We start from the raw sequence: 26,725 nt of genomic DNA on the forward strand, positions 1-26,725 counted from the left end.
CTTGTATGAAGATGAAGTCAGGTCAAAGAAGTGAATTATAATCAAAAGAGATGTCTACAAAATCACCCATAATATATGTAGAAGTAACTTCTTTGGTGAGAGAAGTCATTTCGCCAGCATAACTAGAATACTTTGGAAGTGTCTACCTGATATGTATCCCAGATTTCATGAGTCCTAGTGGATTCAGTGAATCTCAACTGCTCATTCGTACACTATAAGAATATCTCCTGTCTCAGCACAACTTCCATATGCACACAATTTCTACTTGAAATTTGCAAATGTTAAGGTCTTTCTCATAAAAACCTGCACTACCAAGTCCTTTCCACCACTTAAGATTCTCAGGCTGTTCAACAAGAACTCTACTTTGCTAATATAGGAAAGTATATGGGGGGGGGATAACTAGGATGATCTGTAGGTGATCACGGAACAAAAGGAAGGCTAATGATATGGGTGATCACAGACAATAGGAAGGCAGTTAGCCTTTAGAGAGGTTGCAAAGAAATCCACAAGCAGATGTCAGGAGCCAGCAGAGCCTAAAGGCAATACCTTGAGAACTCTTTTATTAACTTAGCAAGGGTTATATCATACTTTGTGAGAATTCAGATAGGATACTAGTTACCAAAATGCCATTAGGATTGACCGGAGAAAGTCTTTGAATCTATGCCCTAATTCTAAGGGAAAAGGCAGAATGAGAGGTCAGCCTGCCCGCTGGGCTGCTGCTTCTCTGCCAGGAGTGTTTGCATGTCACTGTAACAGATAACAACTAACGGCCTTGAGCAGGAGCTTCCCACAATGATCAATTTATGGAATGCATGCAGTGGACAGATATGATGGGATGAGGCTATGGCATAACACTGTTTATGAAACATCCATGCAAATGTTAGAATGCTTAGCAATCTAAGATGGGAACATAGCACATTATAGTTAAAATATATAAAAAGGACTACAGAGATATAAATTCAAGTTACTTCCATATAATAGGACATTTATGACTCACATTTATAACACATTTATGTAATAATCAGTAAAGCCTAATATATTTCTAGCGTTTGCACTGATACTTCTGTCTTTCCACAAATGCACATGCTCAATAAAAAGGGGCATGTGAATGCTTTATCCTGGAAATACAGTGGACCCTCGACTTACAGACTTTTCTGGCCGCAAAATTTAGGTTCGACTTGCAGCTGGAGAATCGACCTACAGACCAGAAGAAAACCAAAATGGAACCAAAATGGAACAAAATGGCCGGTTAAGGGATTAATCGGTTTTCAATGCATTGTAGGTCAATGGAGACTCGACCTACAGAATTTTTGACCTGCAGCCACCATTCCAATATGGATTAATTCCGTAAGTAGAGGGTCCACTGTAGCAACTATGGCACTATAGGTCACTGCAGATATATTAAACAAGTTATTTGTACATAGATTACTTAGTAAATGACTCTAAAATTTTGTTGTTGAATTTTGAAGAAATACTATGGAAATTTCTTCCCAGCTAAGATGTGTTGTTTGTCCCATGAATACGTTTCATCTAAGAGCTGTGTTTTATTTTGCAGCATATTAGGATGCTATTAGTGTTTGTGTCCCCTTCTATGTATTTTATATTAGGACATTTATTAATATAATACAGTATTTTATTTCATCTGTTCTAACCTAATCTGGAGCAGGGTGCCATATTACAAATCCAGCTCTGTTTCTCTATACAGCTGAATTGGAAAATAGTATGGACTAAATCAGCACTTGTGATGGGTTTGATGAGGGCCAATTAATACTGAATCATGGTAAGATTATAAATGGCAAACAGCCATTGAGTGCAGAATTTGGGAGGTTAACCGATTCTTGACAGGGTTGACACTCACTCAGAAAGAATGAGTTAATAAATCATGGTGGTCATGTCATTGTTCCCTCATAAAACTCAGGTATCTTCAGCAACATGATGCACCTACAGTATTACTAATTTTGGCTAATAAGACAGCAATGCACTTTTATGGATTGGGACAGCTTTGCCCCTGTGATTCATGCACTGGAAATGTCACAACTGGATTACTCTAGTGAATTATATGTGAGGCAACAACTGTTTCAGAGTGTCATAGCCAAGACACTGAGTAGAGGGACTGGTAATGCACAATATCAGACCTTTATTGAAAGAACTCTATTGGCTGCCTACGAGGTACCAAGCCATGTTTACGTTTTCAAAACTGACTTTCAGAAGTCAGTATGATAAAAGATCTGCATTTTGAGATAAACACAACCACTGTTGTCCTGGGATGCAGAGGAATTATGAATCTGATAGGAGCTATTTTAGACTGAAGTATCAGTTAGCAATAACCACCAAGAACTAACACTTCAGTAAGCACAAGTGCAAACATTTCTTCTAATTTAGCAGGAAAACAGCTTTGCTTGGTTAAGATATTACTGTTGAAGTTAGAATGTCTCAAAATGTTTGTCTAAACATAAATATTAAAACATAAATTTAGCAGCATTAGATAAAAATACATCAATACTATGTCACTTCAAAATACACAACAAAGCAGGCAAAAGTGTTCCTCAATATGTTAGCATGTTTTTCACCTTACAAAAAACCAATAGTTATTAAGATTAAAATCTTTTTGTATATTTCTTTCCAATTATTTCTTGCTCACAAGAGCTCTATTATTTTTAAGTTACTCTGGAGCCATTTCTGCCTGCCTGCACTTTAGAACTCACCACATGTTCAACACTTTCTGGCAGCTAATACAAAGAAAATACAAGGAAAAAAGAGAATCAGAACACTATAAAGGACAAAGGAGCTGCATTCTGCATATGTAACACTGTACTGAAGAAGTCAGAAGATATCAAAACCAAATTAGCAAATACCAATGAAATGAATGTGAATCAATCTAATCAATCAGAGCTTGCTACTACAAATAGTAAACTATTTTTATTCTTCTTCATATTGCCAATTGTAGCTTAAGTGTTTTTCCAGACAGTTTACAGTACAATATAGGCACGTATTGCTCCCTGTAAAATACCTAAATTATTTATACAACTTTTTGATATGGTATATACTTCCATCCCGTAAGTGCTTTATGTCAGGTGCAGAGGCATCTTCTTTGCAGATAACAGGCCCCCATTTCTTCTATTTTCACCATCATCCTTTGCAAATATTGAATGATTTGCATGAAAGACAAGGAAAGCTAGGTGGGTACACAAAGGATGTACCCAAGATTTCTCACTTCCCATAAACTCTGTGTGCACTACAGTAGAGGAGCAAAAATATAGTGCTCTATTATAGCATCTCCCAAATTAGCTGCCCTGCTCTGGATTTCAATCCCCAATAAGCTCCAACCCACACAGACAATGGCCAGATATCCTCCACATTACAAGAGCAGACAATATTGTGTTACAACACAATATAAAGCTAGCATCACATCAACTCTTCATCTTGGGCTGGGCACTGCACTGCCTGGAAAGTCCAATAGCTTCTGGCGAGAAAACGTATTCCCAGAAAATGAGCAAAGCTTTTGTTTGTTCATTTATTTTTACAAGTTCAAAGTGAAGCTGCTTAAGTGGTTTAAATGACTTGTTTTACTACAGTGAAGAACTAGAAATCATGGGAATCAAGCCATGAATAACTCAGCATCATAAGATGTACTGGCAATGCAAGGTTTATTTAGTTTAAGTCAATACATACTTGGTTTCATCCATTACTTCTACTTCTGTAGGGGCGGTGATAGGTGCATTTGAACGGCCTGCAGTAGGATCATCGGTGTTGAGCTCTCCATTTGTTGAGCTAACAACCTGAAATTAGAAGCATTTTCAAAGATTACGCAACATAAATCTCCAGATTTACTGCACTGTTTGTTTGACAATATACCAAAAGTTGTGATTAGAATATATTAATATAGGTTGCAACCATTTTTTTCGCCAAACCCCATGCATTTCTAACATTAATCTTTCTCCAATTACTTGCAGAATGGGCCATCTATTGAAGAGTGATGGTGGGATGAGAAGAAGACTATAATCCTAAACATACTTATTAGGGAGTAAATCCCGATAAACTAAGTAAAACTCAATTATGGGCAGTTGTGCACAGCATTACCCTATTTATGAAAAATTAACATATTCAGGTCTAACTATGGAACAGAGTTTCAGGGTGCTTTCAAAGCTGCAACAGGAAGTGGGATATATCCCTGTGCTGTGTGCCATAATAAATTATGAAGATTATTATGATACCCAGCTGCAATTTCAAAAATAGTAACAGTCTACTAAGGTAGCAACACATAATTGTTGAAATGTACACTGTAGGCCTATGCTACAATTATCCTGTGAAAAGTAATTTCTCCAGGAATATACATTCAAGGAAAGCTGAACAGAAGAAAAACATTAAATAATATAATGCTAACTATCTGATTTCTCTGCAGCCTCCAAGTACAGCCTGGAGGTGGGAACTTCATCCTATCATTCTTCTGGACTTCATCCCATCATTTTCCACTGCTGCCTATCTTAACAAGGGCTGATAGGAATTGCATTACAACAACTGAAAGATTGCATTTATCACACTACAGTGTTAATTTTCTCCCTAAGAAATGAGAAATGTGATGGGGTTTTTTTTTCACTGCATCAAAATCTTTGTGTTGTTCACTATTTATCTCCTATAACTACCAAAGATCTGGAATGATGATTGCACAGACCAGGCTATATTTTCGTAGTAATATACCAAATGGCCCATAGAAAAACAGTTCTACATAATAAATCACTGTTTAAAAACAGCAAAATAATAGTACAAAAACTCCAGATGAATTAATGATATAATACAACTTCTGGTTTTGAAAAAGTGGCTCTGTACATTTAACATGTTATTCAGTCTATTTCTAAAAAATAAACTTTGTCGTGCAAGATCATATTTCTACTTTAACCATTTTTAAAGAGACAGCTGTGTTAGTTTCTCTGCGTAACACAGTATTCTTACTTTACTCCTGCACAACCTGTTCTTAAGTAAACCTTCAATATAACTTGGCAACTTCTGTACAACATATTTATACAATCTATTTCTGTATCTTTCAGAAATAGATTCTATACCTGTATACAATAGGTATACAGTTCTATGAGGAACTAGACATGTATTTTTAATACAGATACCTATGTCTATGCATGTTACAAGCTATTTATAAAATAGAGAAAATCTTAAGAGCAGGAACAACAAATTGGAAGACCGTAGACAGCTGAGTCTGAAACATTGCTTTAAAAGGTTGAGACATGCTGAACATAAAGAGAAATCAGCCTCCTACGATAAACAGCAAGATTTCTGAGTGATTTGCCAGAAGGAAAACAGGAACACAATTTAAAGAGACCTTCTATAAGTGTTTCAAGTTACTGCAATGCCAAGTACTGTGAAAGGGACAATTTATTAATGCTATTCAGCTGACATTTTCAGGCACTAAGACAAACTTTTGTGGAACAAGGAATGGAGGAGGCTAGCTAGTGAAACATTAACAATGAATGGCATGTCAATTCCAGAAACTAAAGCAAAAGGTTAAAATGTAGAGCAGGAAATATTCCTTTTAAAGGATCATATTGACAAGTCAAACATTCTTCGACAACAAGCCAATTTCTCTCCACCACTTAAATCATTCAGTTTCTTTAACAGAATCTGAAACCACAGAATAAAACAAAGGACAGAATTCCAAAAGTACCTTAACCACATCTATTAGAGACTTCAAAAACCCTAATCACGGCCAATGGATTGCTTCAATTTTATACCTACTGTACTGAAATTGTAGACAAATGAGAACAATTTTACCTCTGTAAGGTCAAGGTTACATTTTTCCATTTAAGATTTACTTTGTAACTGCCAATCTTAATAATGTAGGCTACTTTCCTCAATGCAAAAAGTCTTATTGAAGAAATAGTACATGCTGTCCACCCATTTCTGACCCATTTCACATTTTTGCTCACAGTAAGATTCTCTTTGCTCACCTCCCGGAATCTTTAGCATCTTAATGTGCAGGAAGCATACAGCTCCACTCTTCCATTGGCCAGGCAGGGTAATATGGAGTCTAGTAGTACCATGGAAGAGTGGAGCTGTATGCTTCCTGCATATGAACATGCTAAAGATTCCGGGAGGTGAGCAAACAGAATCTTACTGTAAGCAAAAATGTGAAATGGGTGGACAACATGTGGCCAGAGGATTGGAAAAGATCAGTCAACATCCCAATCCCAAAGAATGCTCCAACTACCGTACAACTGCACTCATTTCACACGCTAGCAAGGTTATGCTCAAAATCCTCAGGCTTCAGTATGTAGACCAAGAACTCCCAGAAGTACAAGCTGGATTTCGAAAGGGCAGAGGAACTAGAGACCAAATTGCTAATATGTGCTGGATTATGGAGAAAGCCAGAGAGTTCCAGAAAAACATGTACTTCTGATTCATTTGACCACGCAAAAACCTATGTCTGTGTGGACCACAGCAAACTATGGCACGTTCGTAAAGAAATGGGAGTGCCGGACCACCTTATCTATCTCCTGAGAAATCTCTTTATGTGGGACAGGAAGCAACAGTTAGAACAGGATATGGAATAACTGATTGGTTCAAAATTGGGAAAGGAGTATGACAAAGCTGTATATTGTCTCCCTGTTTATTTAATTTATATGCAGAATATATCATGCGAAAGGCTGAACTGGATGAATTCCAAACTGGAATTAAGATTGCCGCCTCCTCATACGTCACAGAGGGGACGCCACTTCACACTTTCTTTCTCTTAACACGCTGCCACCAACCACACACATATATCTGACTCTTCAGACAAAGGTATGGATTTTAAGAATAAAAATTATTGTTTATTGGTACAACTTAATATATAGTAAATCAATATATGAACTGAATAAGTCAATCATTAAAATAAAGAATCCCTTCAGTCACGCTATCACTCATACCTTGTCTAACACAGTACTTCATAACATACATGCCCTAACTCAAACTGCAACTCTCCTTCTCTGGTTCCTATCTCTATCTTATCATACTAGCTCAATCTCCCACACATCATTCACTCCCCCTTTATATACATAGCTCCACCTCCTGGAGTCCCACCTCCTGCCCTGCCATAGGCAGATGAGCTCCAGCATAACATTGATAGGCAGGTGACGTCATCGCAGCCGTCACAGGAAAGGAGTATGACAAGGCTGTATATTGTCTCCCTGTTTATTTAATTTATATGCAGAATATATCACGCAAAAGGCTGAACTGGATGAATTCCAAACTGGAATTAAGATTGCTGGAAGAAATATCAACAACCTCTGACAGTGTCATTGAAGCTACCAACATGAATTTGACCCAACTGTGGGAGGCAGTGGAAGACAGGAGGGCCTGCCTTGCTCTGGTCCATGGGGTCATGAAGTGCTGGACATAACTTAATGACTAAACAACAAGTAGTACCAGTAACTTCCCAATAACAGTGCAAAAGGAGAACAATCCAATTGCTCTGGGAGTGAACTATGCCAGCAATCTACAGGTTAGCACAAAAGCTCATATGCGCAACTGTCAGCCTGATCACACCAGCCCAATGTTCCCAATGTTTATGTTGTAAGCCGCCCCGAGTAGACATGGTCTAGAGAGGCGGGGTATAAATTTAATAAATAAATAAATGAACGAATAAATAAATACAGTAAATACTCATGTTAGATTGTTGCATCAATTTCAGTTCACACGACACACTGTCATTATTGAATCATTTTCCTGGCCATCAATGTATATGCAGTTTATTTTCCCTCACCAGGAGGGTTGTCGTATTTTGTTCCAATGACGTAACAGATCATTCCTTACCAGTATTATGTACATGAATGCCAATCCCACCAAGGCAAACAGAGAAGGGAGAGTGGCCAGGACCAAGGTGTGACCTCGAAGAAGCATGCCTGCCCTGCAGGACTCAATGCAGGGGCAGGGGCAGGTATGCCAGGCCTTTGCTGGTGCAGGGAGGGAGGCATGGGCTGATAGGAATCGCATGGAGGAGCCTTAGAGCAGTCCCATATGGGGAAACAGGCAGGAATGGGCACTGGGGAAGGAATTACATGGGAGGATGGGTGTTGTGGATACCTCACCCTGTCGATGCCCCAGCTCCCCACAAAGCCAATCCACATAATCCAGACTGCAGCCTAACACAACTGGAAGCAACTAATGAGGCAAAGGGCTCAAGAAATCAACCTAAGCCATAAGGTGCAAGGGCTTGGGGCGTTAGTATCTCTGCACTGTGCCAAGGAACAAGAGAGGAAATAAATCAGTTCCACAGTGTAGCTGGCCATAACGTTTCAAACACGAAGAAATGAATCGGTAACATTAAAACAAATGGTAACGTTTGCCCCAATATACATACTACATGACAGCGATTCAGTACAACAGAGGTATGGAATGTATCATTAGAACTGGAGAACTTTCAGCTGGTACTGTATGTATGATCAGGAAGATAAGATCACAGATTGGACAAACATCTTCTCTTTCAAATCAGATGCACAGAAGTTTTCACATCTAGAAGGGTGTTTCAAACATATGATAAAACACCAACAATATACCCAGGGTATGTCACTGAACACTAAACAGCTTGTACCAATTTTTAATATGTAAATCTGTCAGAAAGTTACATTTATATTTTTCTGTTTGCCTTCTTTATAGAAGGTTCCTCTAATAGCACTCCCTAGCCAACTACACCAGAGCACAGAGTGCTGTCCTCTGAAGATGCCGGCCACAGAGACTGGCGAAACGTTAGGAAGAACAACCTTCAGAACACGGCCAAAGAGCCCGAAAAACCCACAACAACCATTCCTCTAATACATGCATCACAAAATGATCCACTCAAAAACTCTTTGCCAGACAAAAAGCATCATAGCTCTTCCTGTACCTATTTCAAAATCTGTGGCCTGAGAACATTAGTTAAAATGTCAATGACTAATCTCGTAAAATATCTCACTTTGGAATGTATTGCTAAACTGAGAGTTTCTGCTAACCAAAGTTAATACATCCAGTTTTAAAGCTTGATTTCGCCATGGGGTGACTTTTTAGGAGAGAACTACAAAAACCTGGGGGATTAATCTTCCACACCACTGTGCCATGAACTCCACACCCTTCCATGCCACAATCAAATGCAATATGACTTGATTTTCACCCAATTTTTGTGAAAACAAAAATACTAAAATCATTTCTAAAAGGCATGAAGTCCCCTAACATATGCTTGAATACATGGTCTTTTGTTTTTGACTTAAGATCTAAATAATACTGTCACTAGTCAGCATTAATGTGTCCCCTCAAACCATGGCACTGCTATATGTATTACCATCACCACCACTGAGTGACCCGGGGTTAAGGGTCATGCAGTCAATCATGCCAACATGGTTTCTTCAAAATGCAGATGGCTGATCTTCTACAAGCATTTGCAGAAACAACGTAATGTTTTGAATAATTTTTCATTGTACTGTATCTATTTTAACCAAAGAAACAGGATTATGAACATTGTTATGACACAAATCTTCAACAGAAAGCTAAATGTATACCATGTGTGTCCAAGAAGATCAAAATGTGGAAAAAAATCATGCAAAGAACAGAAAATACCTGTACCGAGCCACCATGTCTGTCAGCTGCTAGGTGAGCTCTCAGGTGATGGGGATTGGCCTGATGGGGGTCCCAAGCTGCCCTGTGGTCTGTCGACTGCCAGTTATATAGTGCATTAAACATGCATGGAAGAGGAGGAATAAGAACCCAGAACATATTAAAGACATCATGCTAATCAAATCTATTCTACATAAACATCACAGGAACACATGGTCACCTATGCGCATGTAACAATATGTGTACATACATATCGGAACACAGAAAGACATGTTTAAAGTTTTTCACTTGGAACACTTTTTTTCAACAAAAACTTCAAACATGAGACTTCATGCAGAACAGGAATTCTTGGGAGCAGCCATTTGGTATGGGATGTGCTTTTCTTTCTAAAAATGTTAGTATCGCAGTGGAACACAAGGAAAGAAAATGAGAACTTTGGTACTTCCATAGCATGCACACTCAACTAATACAGATTCTGTTCATTAAAAAATATGTTCAGTTACTAAAATAAAACCTGCCACAGCTATTTTTCTAAACAGTAATGGATTTACAAAGGAGGGAAACTATATAATGATGCTACAATAGCACTCTTAATTTTTCTATACAATATGCAGAAAAAAAGTTTGTTACTAACACAGTATTTTCTTTCTTTTACATGTACAAATCTTATGGAATGGAGGAAAATCAATGAACCTCCAGATATTGGTGGATTCCAATTTCCATCAGATACAGTTAACATAGCAAATGGGCAGGGAAGACGGGAGTTGTAACCCAACATCTGAAGGCCCCTAGTTCCTCCTCACTTCTGTGGGCTATATACTTATTGTCTTTGCCCCCATCATTGCTTCATGGAGCAGAGTGCACAAACTCATCATTTGTAAGCATATGCTAGGACTAGTTATACTTTAGTCATTTTACAGTTCCTCAGACAGACCATACCCTTTCCACATACTCAGGTTTGAAAAGGACTAGCTGTCCTTCTGAAAAAAATCAATGAAGATATAGAACCAGAGCAGGCTGCTACAAGTAGCTTGAACAAAGAAACTGCCAATCAATAAGAATGTTAGGTATTATTTGTGATTTTACATATTTTTATTCAGTGCTTGGTGTAAAACCAGCCATAAGAGTTCAGTGAATCAATCCTGAAAATGCAAAAAGGTGAACCATGTACCATCTTCCATAAATGAAAACACAAAAACTTTTATTTCAAGAACACTTATACAGCTCAGAGATTTCTGGCCAGGTCAACAACACATTGCTCACATGGAAATGTTTACAAATGAAAACAATTGCTGATGTCACTTCATACGATTATTATTAATTTTCATGAAGTGTCTCCTCTGAACAGACAGCCAGATATAGGCAAATATAAAGGAAATACAATGATTTCAAAGATTTTCCTCACTTCTGAAATTCAAACTATATCTTTTTAAAAAATGAATTAAAATGAATTATTTTTGGCAAGGAACTACCGTAAGTTCTAGAAATAATAAACAGAACAGTTTTTACAAGTTCTTCAGAGTGAATTCCTCCCAAATGAAACACAATATGGAAACAATATTAACTGGAGAAGACTAACAAGAAATCATTCTAAAACAGACTGAAACCTACATTTGAGGTTGGTTTCAAACTTGATTTTGGGGAAGACTTATTAATTTTAAGTATATATACTTTTATATTCATTCTGGAGCCTGAAGTGGAAAACATTGCACACACTACCTATCGCTGAAATGCCTCTATAATGTTCCTTCAGTGATTGCAGGAGATCATTAAAATGACACAATATAGGTAAGCACCATGTGGCCCTCAGGTGGGATGTGACCACCACATCCAGACAGGGGCATTTTTGCAGCCCAAAAGGGTACCGAAAATCTCTTCAAGATCCAGACCTAAACACATATGCACACAAAACCAAGTACTGTAAGTTTCTTTCTGCTCTAACAGACTTCTGAGACCAGCAATTTCTAGAACAGCTCCAAAATTAGAAACAAAACCAAAAGAGCTATCCAGGTATTTCAAATTTTCTTTTCTTTTTTTGTAGAGGCCAAAAACAGTATTTTCCGGCCCCTGTGCAGGACACAGAAGGGGATAGGGCAAAATTTCAAACCTCCCGTGCTTCGCACCCCAGACATACAAAGTAGGACAATAAGAGTCATAATGAATTTGGGATCTTTACTTAAAAGCTTACGTTGAAACACTCATGTTAATAAACATTTTTTAAAAACCCCAAAAGCAAAGAGTTAATACTAGAAGCATTCTTCTAGTAGCATAAACTAGAGCAAAACTGTCAGATTATAAAGCTTGGAAACATTAATGATGGACTGTATACCTGATTTTTGGATTGCTGCATCTTGTCTCTATGTGGATGTGCTTCTCGGTTGGAAGATATTGCAGGATCTGAATGGATTGAACCCACTGGAGTAGGCTGCAAACAATATATTATGCTGAATACTGGTAAAATAAAATTACAGATTTCAAAGTCACAGTTTTTTATTTTTAGAAAAACTCATCTGAAAAGATCTTGAAATTTCCATGGTATTAGCATAAGTCTGCCACACTTCCCTGGAAGCCTTTAATAACTAAACAATTACTTACATATAAAGATGATCTTGTTAAGTACTAGCACTGGTATGTCATTAGGCAAGGTAAGTAACAGTAAACCTATCTGAAAGGCTTAACTTAGCGCAACTACAGGTTAAACAACAGTTCAAATAATTAATTCAGGCCCACTATTTTATTAAATAGTTCAAAGGGTCTGTCAGAAAGTAAAGCACAACCTTTTACAGCGGACCCTCGACTTACTTACAGACTTTTCGAGTTACAGACTTCTATGGCTGCAAAATTTAGGTTCGACTTGCAGCTGGAGAATCGACTTATAGACCAGAAAAAAAAATGGAACAAAAACGGCTGGTTATGGGGTTAATTGGTTTTCAATGCATTGTAGGTCAATGGAGACTCGACCTACAGACTTTTCGACCTGCAGCCACCATTCCAATGCCGATTAATTCCATAAGTAGAGGGTCCACTGTATTAGAATATGATGAGGTGAAAAATCTATACAGACCTATGTCAATTAGACTGGTCAATGTCCTGTAATGAGAGTTTCATACCACTGTAGCAAGTGACATCTAACGGCTAGCAAACTGCACTTGCTAACTAAAACAATTACAATTGTGTGGACTAGATACATTGAAAAGATTACTAAGACTTATACACTCAAGGTCACTTTATATAGTTAAATGTGCACATTTGAAAGGTTCACATACACTCAACTTGAGGAACATAAATTAAAATTCAGTGGTAACTAATGTAAGAATTTTTAAAAAATTAAACTACAAACAAAACAAAACAAAAGCCTCAGCATCAAGGTCTGATACAATGGAATGTGAAACAAGATATAGCCTTTGGGCTTCTTACTGCAATAGTTCTGTTCCAACAACAAACAATATCTTCCATGCACTCAAAATACACAACAAATATACCCCCTTATTCCTGTCAGGAAAAACAAAGAAGGGGCCTATAAACATCTGCCTAAAGTCTTGGGAAAAACTGAGACGTGTTCAAGGTTATACAGACTCTCTCCTGCAACTTTATAATGCTCCAATTTCTATATTGTAGCACTTGAATTTCAGGAGCATTTGAACAATTTGTTAAACTGTACTTACCAACTGTTTACCGATCCAGTCATATTCATAATCAAACATATAGCCTTTCCGATCAAATAAATCTGTAAAGAGCTTTCTTAAGTAGTCATAATCTGGTTTTTCAAAAAAATCTAGTCTTCTCACATAACGAAGATATGTAGCCATTTCTTCTATATGAACGAAAAAAGTTCATTATTTCAACTGTTGCGTTAATTAATTATTCTAATACAGAATAGCAAACTAGCTTACTCATCAATTTAGTTTTCCATTCAGTGCATAAGCACAGGATAAAATTTTACCTCATGTTTAAACAGAGGTTCTGGGCTAAACTATACCATCCTATTCTTATATATATGTAGCAATGTCATTTGTGCACTAATAGTTGCTTCAAAGACAAATACAACTGTTAATGGCACTTAGTGATGTTTGTATTCTTAGTGGGGAATTTTAGTGGGTGGGGAGTGTTTGGGGATTTTTTATGTGTGTGCATATGGGTCTGGTCTCTGGGTGTCTGTGTGAATTTCGTTGTATGGGTATACTATGTATATACTTACAATGACAATAAATTTATTTGATTTGATTTACTGTAATATTTAGTGCTTTCTTTTTCCAAGCAGTGTATGTTACTCCTTTCATGTACCACATATTTTATTGATATCTTATCATCTCTATCTAAAATTTTAAAAAGCTCCAGAAACACCGATATCTTTTTTGCCATTAAACCCACTTCTGACAAAATAGCTGAAGCACTATGTACATACAACTGGAATCATACACAAAAAATAACATCACAAGTATAAACTATCTGGTATATAACTTAGTGACCCATTTAAAACTGCCAATGCAGCCGCTATATAGATTATTCTTCATTAGAAGAACAGACTACCTGGGAAGTTTTCACACAATACTTCTATGGGTGTTGCTCTCTTGGTGTCTCCAATCTTCTGATACCTTTCTTTCAATGTGTCTGCCTAAATTTGAAGATACATCAATCATAATGATTACTCAGAAACATCTATAAAATTATGAGAATAGCTCAGGAAACAAGACAAACTGAACAAATTAACACACTACCTTTAGGCCTTGCCATGGAAGACTGCCTCTTAAAAAATACATGAACATATGACCTAAAGCTTCCAAATCATCTCTTCTACTTTGCTCTGAAAAAAGTAAATTGAAATATTAAAACTAACACAGTTATAAACTGGTGCAAAAAAAGTCAGTGATACAAATAAAAGGTATAATTATAAATTGTATGTTATTACTATTTTACATTTTTTCTTTAAAAATAAAATATCTCTATACAGAAAACATTACCATATTTTACCGTGTACAAGATGACACTTTTTCAAAAAATAATCAGAGGAAAAATTGAGGGTTGTCTTATAAACGGAAAGAAACAGTCACGTGCTTGTGCGCTTGGGCGCCTCCTGCTACAGCCACTATCGCTCAATTGCCTCTTTCAGAGCTCAGGGCTTGTCCCCTCTGTGGCCGAGGCAGCAGCAGCAGCAGGAGGAGGCAGAGATGGAAGCAAAGGAACATTCACACACGTTCCAGCGCCTCTTAATGCCTGCCTTCCACCCCCCGCCTGCCCGATCATCACCTCCAGCAAGCTCAGTCTCTGCCTTGTCCCCTCCGTCCCTTCCAGGAGCAGAGACAGCAGGAGGCACATGCAAAGGAGCATTCACACACGCTCCAGCCCCTCCAACTGCTGCCTCTCCCCCCCCCGCCTGCCCGATCACCACTGCCCTGTCCCCTGCCGTGGTGGAGGCAGCGGGAGGCACATGCTGGGGTGCCTCTTCCTGCCTCCTTAGCAAAGGAAAGGCAGCACTGGCTCTCCTTCCTTTTTTGATAAACCCAGCGTGCCTTTTGCTAACCTTCTCAAAAGGTGAGGAAAAGTGGCAGTCACTTTGACAGCCGCTTTCCTTGCCTTTTGCCAAGGCACGGGGCTTAGCAAAAAGGGAGCCCTTTGATCCCTGCTTTTTAAAATTTGGGGTTAGAAAAAGGGGAGTTCGTCTTATACTTTGGGTTGTCTTGTAAACGGAAAAATACAGTATTTACCATAAAATCCATAAACAGCATTTGTGCAGAAAGATAAAACAAGTAATGATATACATTGGTAAGAATCATATTCTTCTAAATAATGTCATGCTTAAAGTATATAATTAGATAAAAAGTTGCTCAGAAATGGGCCTTGAACAACCAAAAAAGAAAGGTAAGGAAAAAAATACTGAGCAAATTGTGGGTCTCTAGATAACAGTTTATTTCCCATTTTGTAGCATGGGCACATACAAGAAAGGCAGAATAAAGGTATTTTCAATAACTGCATAAATAATGGATACCAAGTTCAAGGTAGGTAACAGGTACTATTAGTGCTAGACTAGACCAAGCTTCACAGCAATAATGGTTACTATATCCATGACTCATTTGTTTTCTGCTAGAGTAAGGCAGGGAAAAAAAGATAATGCAAAGAAAAAAGCATGGGGAAAAGAGGAGTCTCAAACATACATTATAGGCTTGGAACAATGAGACCCTAACAAATTTTTCACAGAAAGGAAACCAAACAGTTCTCCCTCTTCACAGGATAATCTAACACTAATGGTCCTTCTTGACACTGGTACCAGATGCTACTGCCTGTTGGAGCACTACTACAGGTCTTCACTTTTTTTCCTTGTCTTTTCTTTTATGACTAAGAAATTGAGGCAGGGGCAGAAAAAATCCTAAGCAATAAGATTAGTAAACAAGCTCATGTCCAGTAACAATGATTCCTTCTTTATTTCTAGACCTTACATATTGCTCACTATTCAAGAGAATTTCCAACTTGGAAAAATTGTCCATATCTCTAAGTTCCAGTATGGCATCCAACAAATGCTTACTGCCTCAAGTCAGTAAGCATGTGTAAGTCAGCTGTACTCCTCTGGTATACCATGTATATTTGACCTAGTCCTTTGAAGTGAAACCGGTTGCTCATTTGTACATATTTTTCCTCTAAACTATACTATATATGAGCATCTTTCTCAATTAAAGAGTAAACAGAAGGAGTGCTTTACAAGACCTTTTTTGGTTTGCTTTTTTTTTTTTTTTGGCTGCATGGAGTTTCTAGGGACATTTACAAAATAAAACTGCTCACTTGGAAAGCCTAGATTCTTCTTTCATACAATAGGTGATTGCTTTAGACATTCTCTACCAAATCCATGCTTCTGTATTCCAAATAATCCTGGCCAAATTGGCAGAAGAAAGAATTGCTAGGGCCTCATTACTGTTCTATGAACCATTTGACGTAAGGGAACACATTAATACAGAAAACAACCACTGCACCCAGGAGTAGAAGTGATTTGGTCTAGCCACCGGTGCCAATCGCATATCAGCATAGCAAAAAGGGTATTTGACACCATTGTGTACTACCCCAAAATAAAACAGTTGTGATCAGTCATTTTTAAAAAGCTTCCAAAGTTAGGAGGTCTTCAGAGCTCCAATAAAATTAAGAGTATTCAAATGTGATTATTAAAATACAAAGAAGCAGTCACAGAAATCTAGCAAATTGCTAAGTTTCTGCTATAAAAATGAATACGTACCTTTTCCTAAATGTGTATTTATACTCATGTATCTAGCAGTTCCTGTAAGGCTTTTGTGTTCTCGGTATGGTATGTGCTTCTTTGTCTCTGGATCTATATATTCTTTTGCCAAACCAAAATCTATAATATGAATAATTTGTTGAGTTTTGTTTCCTGGTCGTCCTATTAAGAAGTTTTCAGGTTTTACATCTCTGTATATTAAGTTCTTTGAATGAACATATTCCATTCGAGAAATCTATTAAACAGAATGAAAGAGAAGTTTTTTTTCCCAACAGGAACTAGAGAAGCAGAACAAATAAAAGCAACCACTGCTGCATCTTCTCAGTTTCGAAGGAATGTATTTCTTTACAAAACAAATTGGAAACTGAGACATTCCTTCTTGGTAAACCTTGTTTTGGCTGAGGGTGCAAAAACAGGGGATCTTATATACCTACAGAGGAAAAACAGTAATTTTTGTAAATGCCTCTGTTAAAATGAGTGATGCATATTATAGTTAAAATGAGTGATGCTGTTCATAAACATCTCATATTCTATTAAGCTCTAAAATACCTAAGAAAAAGCTGATTCTCTTCGCAGGAAGGAAGGAAGGAAGGAAATGAGGAAGGAAGGACCTTGAGGACTTTAGTAAATACCTTTTTCATTACATTGCTAAATGGATGAACACTGGCAAAAATACAGGCAGCATGCTTTTAGCTGCAGCCCTGTCTTCTATACAAAGTGGCTGCAGAGAGGATAACAATCAATGATTTTTTTAAAAATCAAGATTTTAAATTTAAATCAGATTTTTTAAAAAATCTGAATCTTTCTATAATTTGTATTGTTAAGATGTTACATAAAGCCTGATGTAATAATAATTTTAATTTGAAATGTGCTTTAGGTCAAAGAGCTCAATATGGAATGTTATATTATGCGCTATCAAGTCAAAACAACTTATAATGATCCTAATAGGGCTTTCAAAGTACCGTATTTTTCGCTCCATAAGATGCACTCCCCCCCAAATAGTGGGGGGAAAATATGTGCGTCTTATGCAGTAAATACAGTAAAAAAGGGGTTCAGCCACCACCACCCAGAAGCCTCCCACTGCCATGCTAGGAGGCCTCTGAACTGGCACCAGACTGCTTGTTGCTTGGACCTCACCATTCTGCACTGCTAGCTTTCCAGGATCTGCTTCCTACAGCCTACCTGGAAAACCAGCAAGCAGTAGGCAATGAAAATAGGCAAGGACCAAAGGGGAAAAAAAGAGTGATTCTAGAAAAACCAGGAGAAACCACAAACACAGTTCCCCACTTAGGCAGTTGATTTTCCCACATTTGGGGAAATCATACGGGTCAGGACATCCAAAGTGCAATAGATGAGCCTTACCCTGGGAAAACCACTTTTACAATAACGGTATCTCCCCTGCCAGGTATGAGTTTGGAATGGCCCCTGAAAATTCTTCCCCTTTCTGTGCCTTACCCCCAAAAGGCATGGTGACCTCCCGGCTGCACCTCCTGATCAGAACAGGGCTGCACAGCCCCAGTCCTGAAAGAGGCCAAGAGACCTACTCAGTGTTTTGGGGTGTCCCACAGGACCCCCCATCAGAGGCTGGAATGTTCCTCCCACAATCCTCCAGTGCACAGATATTAGCATACCTAATATGCGGGGAAGGCAGGGAAAGTAGGGAAATTCAAACTTTCAGTTAGTGAAGAGGCTGCTTGTCTGCTTCCTTGCTAGTCCAAGCAGTTAGAGAGCTGGGAGAGAGACCTGGGACTGCCTGGTATTGTCATTTTAAAATGTAAAATTTAGTTTAAAGGCTGTTTGTTTGGGGTTAGTACTTGGGTGAAACGGTGCTCCGTTTGAGTTGAAACCTGCTTGTGTAGAAACATGCATACTTGCTTTAAAAGCTGCTAGTTTTGCTTTAAAAGCTGCTTGTTTTGGGTTAAACCATGTTTGGGTGAAAAGGTGCTCTGTTTGAGTTGAAACCTGCTTGTGTAGAAACGTACATGCTTGCCTTAAAAATCTGCTTGTTTTTCTTTAAAAGCTGCTAGTTTTGCTTTAAAAGCTGCTAGTTTTGCTTTAAAAGCTGCTTGTTTTAGGTTAAACTCTGTTTGGGTGAAAAGGTGCTTGTTTGAGTTGAAACCTGCTTGCCTGGGAAGCGTTTCAGACCAGCACCGATCAGCTGTTAGGTGGGGAGATGGAAGGGAGCAGGAGCGGAGAAGAGCACAAAATGGCTGCCAGCTGCCGGCTACCTGCTGGCTTTTAGCTGTTTGGGGCTCTTTTTTTACTGTTCTGGGGTCTACCAAGGCACTGTGGAGAGCAAGGCTCAGTCTACAGTACCTGGTAAGTGACTTTCTTTTAAGTTTTTAAAAGTTCCTGACCTTTCCCCCCGCAGAAAAATGCATTAATTAATTTTCAGTGCATTTCTATGGGAAATTTGGATTCAAATTGCAAACACCAAAGGGTGTTGCAGCAAGGAAACTAACTGTGCCTCGTGACTTCTAACTGGATTACAGTACCTGCTTCCTGATTTTAGCTACTATAGTTTGTATTCAGTTTTTTTGGCTTTGTGTGGCCTAACCTGTTGTGCCTTGCATGCTATAAATGTTCAATTATGTCAGAAACCCGAGATTTCGTCTTATGCTGAGCATGTGCTACTGCTGGTGAATGGGTTAAGCTTTGTGTTGCTGTTCTTTTGCATAACCTAAAGTAAATAAGGAAAACCAGCTGTTACATAGTTTAATTCCACTATTTATCCTCCACACAACTAAAAGGGACCTCTCAATGCAGTGCCAAATCAGACAAATCATTTCTAACTTAATATAGGCTTGAGCTGTAGCTGGGCAGAGTTGCACAACAATCTCATCTGTCATTGAGACATTTCTATAAGCCTGGGGAGGAGGTGGATGAAAGGAAGTGTAAAATATTGGTAGCGTGGTTTAGGTCTTATCACTGGCTGATAATGGTCTATATGTACTTGAATTAAATTTATGGTACACAAATTTATGGTATATAAACTGGAGTACACAAAGCTTTAAGTCTCTCCATTTGTTAATGACAGTGGTAATGGTTCTTAATGCCACTGTTGACTGCTGTTCACTTTACTGAACCATATTTTTTCCGTTTTCCTCCTCTAAAAATTATGTGTGTCTTAAGGTCCGGTGCATCTTATGGAGCAAAAAATACGGTAAGTGAGATGCAGTTAGGTCTGGAAATAATTGCACACTGATATAATTTTCATAATTCTGGATCTGTACGTCACCACAATGGATTTGAAATGAAACAACCAAGATGCAATTGAAGTGCAGGCTTTCATTTTTAATTCAAGGGACTGAACAAAAATAACATATGAAACATTTAGGAGTCACAACCATTTTCATACATAGTCCCCTTATTTCAGGGGCTCAAATGTAACTGGCAAATTAACACAATTATAAATAAAATTTTTATTTTTTATTTTTTAATTTTTAATACTTTGTCGAGAATCCTTTGCAGGCAACAACTGCTTGAAGTCTGGAATACATGGACATCACAAAATGTTGTGTTTCCTCCTTTGTGATGCTTTGCCAGGCGTTTACTGCAACTGTCTTCAGTTGTTTGTGGATCTTTCTGCCTTAAGGTTTTGTTTTTTTGTTTTTTGTCTTCAGCAAGTGAAGTCAGGTTGAGATCAGCCACTGCAGAGTATTACACTTCTTTGCCTTAAAAAACTCTGAGTTGCTTTCACAGTATGTTTTTAGTCATTTTCCATCTGTAAAGTGAGGTGCCATCCAGTCAACTTCCATGAATTTAACTGAATCTGAGCAGACAATATATCCCTATACACTTCAGAATTCATCTGGCTGTTTCTTTCTTCTGTCACATTATCAATAAACACTAGCAACCCAGTGCCATTGGAAGCCAGGCATGCCTGTGCCATCACACTGCCTCCAACATGTTTTACAGATGATGTGGTATGCTTCGGATCATGAGCCATTCCAAGCCTTCTCCATACTTTTTTATTCCCATCATTCTTGTACAAGTTGATCTTAGTTTAATCTGACCAAAGAATGCTATTTCAGAACTGGAATGGCTTTTTAAGATTTTTTTTTTATTTTTTTTTTTTTTTTTTTTTTTTTTTTGGGCAAAGTCTAATCTGGCCTCTTCTATTCTTGAGGCTTATGAATGGTTTGCACCTTCTGGTGAAACCTCTGTATTTGCTTTAATGAAGTCTTCTCTTTATGGTAGACTTGAATAATGGCATGCCTTCCTTCTGGAGAGTGCTCTTCACTTGACTGGATGTTGTGAAGGGGCCTTCTTTATCATGGAAATGATCCTACAGTCATCCAGCACTGTTGTCTTCCATGGACATCCAGGCCGTTTTGTGCTGCAGAGCTCACCTGTACATTCTTTTTTTCTCAGAATGTACCAAACTGCTGATTTAGCCATTCCTAATGCTCCCGCTGTCTGTCTCTCTCTCTCTCTCATGGATTTCTTTCTTTTCTTCTTTCTAGCTTAAGGATGGACTGTTCCACTTGCATTGAGAGCATTTCTGAACACGTTATGGGTTCATAGCAAAAGCTTCCGAATGAGACTGCCCTAACTGGACTCAACTCCAGACCTTTTACTTGCTTAATTGACGATGAAATAATAAAGGGATAGCCCACACCTGTCTATGAAACAGTTTTTAGTCAATCATCCAATTACATTTGGTCCCTTGAAAAAGATGGAGCTACATATTAAAGAGTTGTAATTTCTAAACTCTCCCTCTAATTTGGATGTAAATACCCTCAAATTAAAGCTGAAAGACTGCACTTTAAGACCATATTCATTATTTAACTGTAACTTCAATTTATTTTGGTAGACAGCCAAAATAAAAAAAACTCATGTCAGTGTCCAATTATTTCTGGACTTAACTTATTTTAAGGAGTGGTTTTACCAGTTCCACACCTGAGCAGGGATTTGAACCCAAGCCACCTGAGTCCTAGTCCATTACTTTATCTACAACTACACGCAGCATCTTCATGATGGAATAGGGGTTATACATTCTATGTTAAGAAATATATAACTAACAGTATTTTTAAATGGATTGTGAATGAGGTTCTTGGTTTGTGGATTCAGTTTCATTGAATCTCATAGGCTTGCATAGAGGTTATTTATGTTAATCTTTATATCTCTCCAAGTGTTCAGTCTAGCCAAGGCCATCAGAAAAGAATTCTGAAGTTTTCTGACTGAAATTGTGTCTCCAAAAACACATATTTGGTAAAAGCAAAATATAGAGGTGATAAATCAAAACTGAAGTTGTTCTTGCAGCTTTTTTTCTTGACAAGATATAATGTTGAAAATCCTTGAAATCTGTATTAAGAACTCCAGGGCTTGTTTTCACAATAGTTTCCTTCAGTGATACGGATTCCTTTACAGCAGGAGTCTCCAAAGTACGGCCCATGGGCCACACCTGGCCCACCTGGCCTTTTTATCCAGCCCATGTGCATAGGGGTGAGTGAAGGGGGTGTGCGGGCAGGTGGGAGTACATGCATGCGGGCGGGTCCTCCGTGTGCAAAGTTTGGGGACCCCTTGCTTTACAGTTTCAGTTACTTAGCTACTGTCCTCTGTAACTTTGGGTAGAAAAAGTAAAGCTACTACCTGTCTATCTGAAAGTACACTCTTCAGATACTGACTGAAATCCTGCTGCACAATTATGCAAACAGCATAACGTTTGAAAGCAAACTGCTATAAATTAAGAATTTTCCATAGACATTATTTGTTACACACCAATTTGCACAGGAGATTTCTTATTCTACTGCTCTCTGCACCTAAAAGGTATGATGCTTGCATAACTGTCGGACAGGACTTCAGCTACTGTGTCAATGAACAGAGGATTATTGGAGTCAGACTAGGCAAAGATATGGTGAAAAAAATATAACATTATAAAAAGAACTAGGAAGAGCACAATTTGGGTCCGGGATTCCATGAGCCTTTCTGAGTAGTGACTGAAATCAAATCCATCCCAAATGCTTTTGGACTTCTGACCTCTGAATTCTCTGCAATGCTGCATCAGTACAAAGATGTACTAGGAGCAGAATGCAGAAGCCTGAAAATAGTTTCTGAAACAAGTTTCAAATATTAAGGCGATAAAGACAAGCCCAAAAAGTTTCACAAACTGAAGTGTGATAGGAGTCAGGAAGTGGACTTGTCCACTAAGGCTCACACTAAAATATAGCAGTTAGTCTTTAAGGTGCCTAAACATTGTTCTCTTCTTCTCCTTCTTCTTTTTTTGGTTAGGAAAAAAGTGAAGACATCTTCTAGTGGTCCGCAGGTATGGCTTCTTCCATGAATAACCATGGCAAACCTATGCAATTCATAGAATTCAATTTTTCTAGAGATGGATTTTCTGTCAGTGAGTATTACATCATCTTCAAGATACAATGAATTTAAATGCAACGTTTAGTTTATTTTTTAGTTTATTCTTGGACAAAGATTTTGGCTTGGATTCAGAGTATCCTTCCCTCGTATGGAAGATTACATTTTTAGAAGGGTTGGTGATGCAGCAGGAACTGTCTCTCAGGTATTTCCCTCAGCCCAATGAAGCCACCTGCAGTGCTGTTCTAGAAAGTGGGGATCTATGAATATAGATCTGGCTGATAATATCTGGCTAATATTGAACAGAACACAATTTAGCAGATTGGGAAGAAGTTATACTCACCAACTGTATGGCTATCATTAGAACAGTTTTCAGAGAAAAAGTCCTATCACACAAGTCAAATAAATCTTCCAAACTAGGTCCCAGTAGTTCCAGCACCATGGCATTGTACTTGCCACAAGGGCCAAAATAGTAAACCTGAGGTATTCCATCTGGAAAAATGAAAAGTGCACATATTTTGATACTCCTGGTTGGTTTAACACCTTTAAAAAGCCATATATCAAGTGGATATTACCTTAAGAACCTATCTCACATAAAAATTTCATAGGATTTAAGCTACTTATACTACTTAATTTCTTCTGGAGGAAATGGCAAAATTCAGAAAGATTTATTTCATTAAAGAATGACTTCTAAGTTCTTCTGGGGAGCTTGGAACATCTTTAAAATACTCATCATGTACACATGGTACAAATGAAGTCTCACAAAGCTCCATTTCTATGATGTCTTAGCAAGTCTTCATTACTTATCTAAAAGACCGGATCGGCTCCTGCCTTCTCCCCCACCACCCGGCTTCTCCCAAAGGGCTGTCCCGATGGTGCTTGCAGCAGCGGAGAAGGTGTCCGGTGGAGGAGAAATGCCAGATCGGCTCCTGCCTTCTCCCCCACCGGGCACCTCCTCCGCTGGTGCAAGCACCATCGGGACAGCCTTTCGGGAGGAGCCGTGCTGTGGGGAAGGAAGGCAGAAGCCGATCCGGTCTTTTTCCCCCACCAGGAGGCTTCTCCCAAAGCGCTGCGCCCAATGGTGGGGGGGAAAGACTGGATCGGCTTCAGACTTCCTCCCCCACAGCTCGGCTCCTCCCAAAGAGCTGCCCCGAGGCTACCGCCGGCATTTCCCCCCAGCTGAGCGGCGGGGCTCCCGCTCAGCGCGGGGAAAATGCCCCCTCCGAAGGGGAATGCCTGCAGTGGCCTCGGAAGGACCCTTCGGAAGGGTCCTTCCAAGGCTACTGCCGGCATTTTCTCCCAGCTGAGCGGCGGGAGCGGTCCTTCAGAGGCTCCCGCCGCTCAGCTGGGGGAAAATGGGGCCTATGGGGAAAAAATCGCAAAGTGATTTTTCCCCATAGGCAACATCGCAATGCAATCGCAAAAGTGATCGCAAAAAACCCTTCGCTATGCGGATTCATTGTTAAACAGGGTGCTCGTTATACGAGGCACCACTGCACTTCACTGTGGATTTCATCAGCCACACCAACCTAAATTTACTAATAAACTGCAATAAAAGAAATGGCAAATTCTTCAGGCACTTGCCTATACATAAATAATTGTGTTCCATCAAGTCAATTCCAATTTATGTTGACCCTTTTCAGGATTTTCTAGTACGTAAACAGTACTCAGACATAGTTTACTATCCCCTTCTTCTGGTGCACCCTGGGAAAGTGCAGTTTATCCAAAGCCACACAGACTGGCACTAATCACAGGAGGCACAGTGGGGAATTTAACTCCCAACCTCTACCTAATTCACTGAGCTATCTAGACAGCTCCTGCCTATACATACCAGATATAAAACTTTTACTTGGTTTAAATTAGCTGCTCTGAAAAATAAACTAACTCACTGGCAGCTTTATGGAATGTTATTTACAGCAGTATAAAACAGATACATTTTACTACAACATAAAATTCTTCCATGGCTCTATCACAGAATTACATGAAGGTAATATGACAATGTCTCTTTGTCATCAATAGCTGAACTCTCTAAAAACCTGGAAAAAAGAAATGTAGACACATTTTTGGTTTGATATATCCATGAAACTGAATGAACCTTTTCCAAGAGACTACACACTAGATGTCCTAACAGTGAACACAACAGAACTATGCAGTCTTTTCATGTGCATTAAATAATTCTCTGAATTTTCTTTGGGCAAAGAAATACATTGGCTAAACTCCTGCAGCTGCAATAGCATAACTTATCCTACTGCCACCAGTCTGTTTGTTTAGCACCTTTTTACATGTTTGTTTACTACAGTAAAGGATGAGAAAAGGACTTTCTAAAACAGATCATTCGTAAAGAATTCAGTAAATGAGATTTCATCATATCCTACAAGAGTTTACAGAGGAACATCTGCAACGCAGGTCTGTTACCCAGTTCCGGCTGCTTACTACTTACTGTTTATTTCTGCTTCGAACCTCAGAACTGCAAGCCGCTGAAACTCCTTGTAATACCAAGTCCCTGGGTTGTGGGATGCAACATTTCCCCAGCAAGACGACTGTTCTGCAGCTCTTCCTGTGCAGCAAGAATGAAGCAGCAGATTGTTGCTGATTAAAGGCATCCTTTTTGTGATTTCATTTGTGATTTCAGCTCACACACAATGCAACAAAGCTGTGTGTATCCTAAAATTGCAAAAGGAAGCCTTCAATCAGCTGCAACTTGCCATTGCCAACTAGATCATTCCTGTTGCACAGGTGGACCGAGCCAAATAAGACTTTGGCCAGTAGTCCTGGTTAAGTGTTTTGCCTCCTGTTCTGCTTTTCTGTGATAATTCATTGGTGCCACTGGTTTTTATGGTTTCTTACATTATTGCTGTTTGCATTAGTTTAGTGCTTACTGTTTGTAGAATCTTGGTTTAAATCTTTTATGAACCACCCAATACAGTGCTTCAGCACTAATGGGATGGTATATAAAGTAAAGTAATAAGCAAATGCCAGTCCATTCCTATCCCTAGCTTGCATCATGCTTTTGGAGCTGAAGAATAGAACATGAGCTCCTGCAGCAGGGGAGGGGACTGCTACTGGCAGGCTTGACACTGAAGGAGCTCCCTCCTTAGTGAAAGATGAGGATAAAGGCCACTCTCCTAATCTGAAGGAGGAAAGAAATAGGAATGACTTGGTGCTTGTGTGCCTGTTTCATTTATGTGTGTGCAAGTTACTACAAGCTGCTTTCTTCTGGTGGAGAGATGTGACAAAAAAAGATGGGAATGAAGTAAAGCAGAGAACGGTCACTAAAATTGTATTTGGCAAGGGGAAGATATGGTAAGGGACAGCCATACCAGGACTTTGAGAAAGGACTTGCTGGGACAAGAGTGCAGATCACTCTATGCTGTGGACAATCTACGCAGCACTTCACAGCTCAGTTCTGTTCTGGCTTAGATGTTGTAAATGATATAGGGCCACCCAGCTACAGGGAATCCTAGATGAAAATGATTATCTAGATCCACTTCAACCTGGCTTCACATCTGGGTATGGGACCAAAACTATTTTCCTCACCTTAGCAGACAACTGATGCTGGGAAGTGGGTGGGCGACTGCATCCATGTTAATTCTGCTACACTTCTGAGCAGCTTTCAATATC

General features: G+C 38.8%; 1 protein-coding gene and 1 pseudogene across 9 annotated transcripts in view; both read right to left on the bottom strand.

The window, feature by feature from the left end:
* The window catches only part of CSNK1G3 (casein kinase 1 gamma 3), an 86,077-nt gene that overhangs the window by 14,206 nt on the left and 45,146 nt on the right, over positions 1–26,725 (bottom strand). For 3 of the 9 annotated variants that reach the window (XM_078386224.1, XM_020790665.3, XM_020790666.3), the window contains 9 exons: positions 23,448–23,596; positions 16,793–17,027; positions 14,292–14,377; positions 14,104–14,188; positions 13,239–13,387; positions 11,903–11,998; positions 9,577–9,672; positions 3,673–3,779; positions 2,706–2,729 (listed from right to left, as the gene is read on the bottom strand). In XM_078386224.1, the coding sequence (XP_078242350.1) occupies positions 2,706–2,729; positions 3,673–3,779; positions 9,577–9,672; positions 11,903–11,998; positions 13,239–13,387; positions 14,104–14,188; positions 14,292–14,377; positions 16,793–17,027; positions 23,448–23,596 (1,027 nt within the window). The remainder of the gene's footprint in view (positions 1–2,705; positions 2,730–3,672; positions 3,780–9,576; positions 9,673–11,902; positions 11,999–13,238; positions 13,388–14,103; positions 14,189–14,291; positions 14,378–16,792; positions 17,028–23,447; positions 23,597–26,725) is intronic. The other 6 variants (XM_020790673.3, XM_078386223.1, XM_020790670.3 and 3 more) reach the window with 5 other exon arrangements.
* LOC140705080 (U1 spliceosomal RNA) lies at positions 18,051–18,205 on the bottom strand (annotated as a pseudogene).

This window comes from Pogona vitticeps, chromosome 2 (assembly GCF_051106095.1).
Source record: "Pogona vitticeps strain Pit_001003342236 chromosome 2, PviZW2.1, whole genome shotgun sequence".
NCBI lineage: Eukaryota > Metazoa > Chordata > Lepidosauria > Squamata > Agamidae > Pogona > Pogona vitticeps.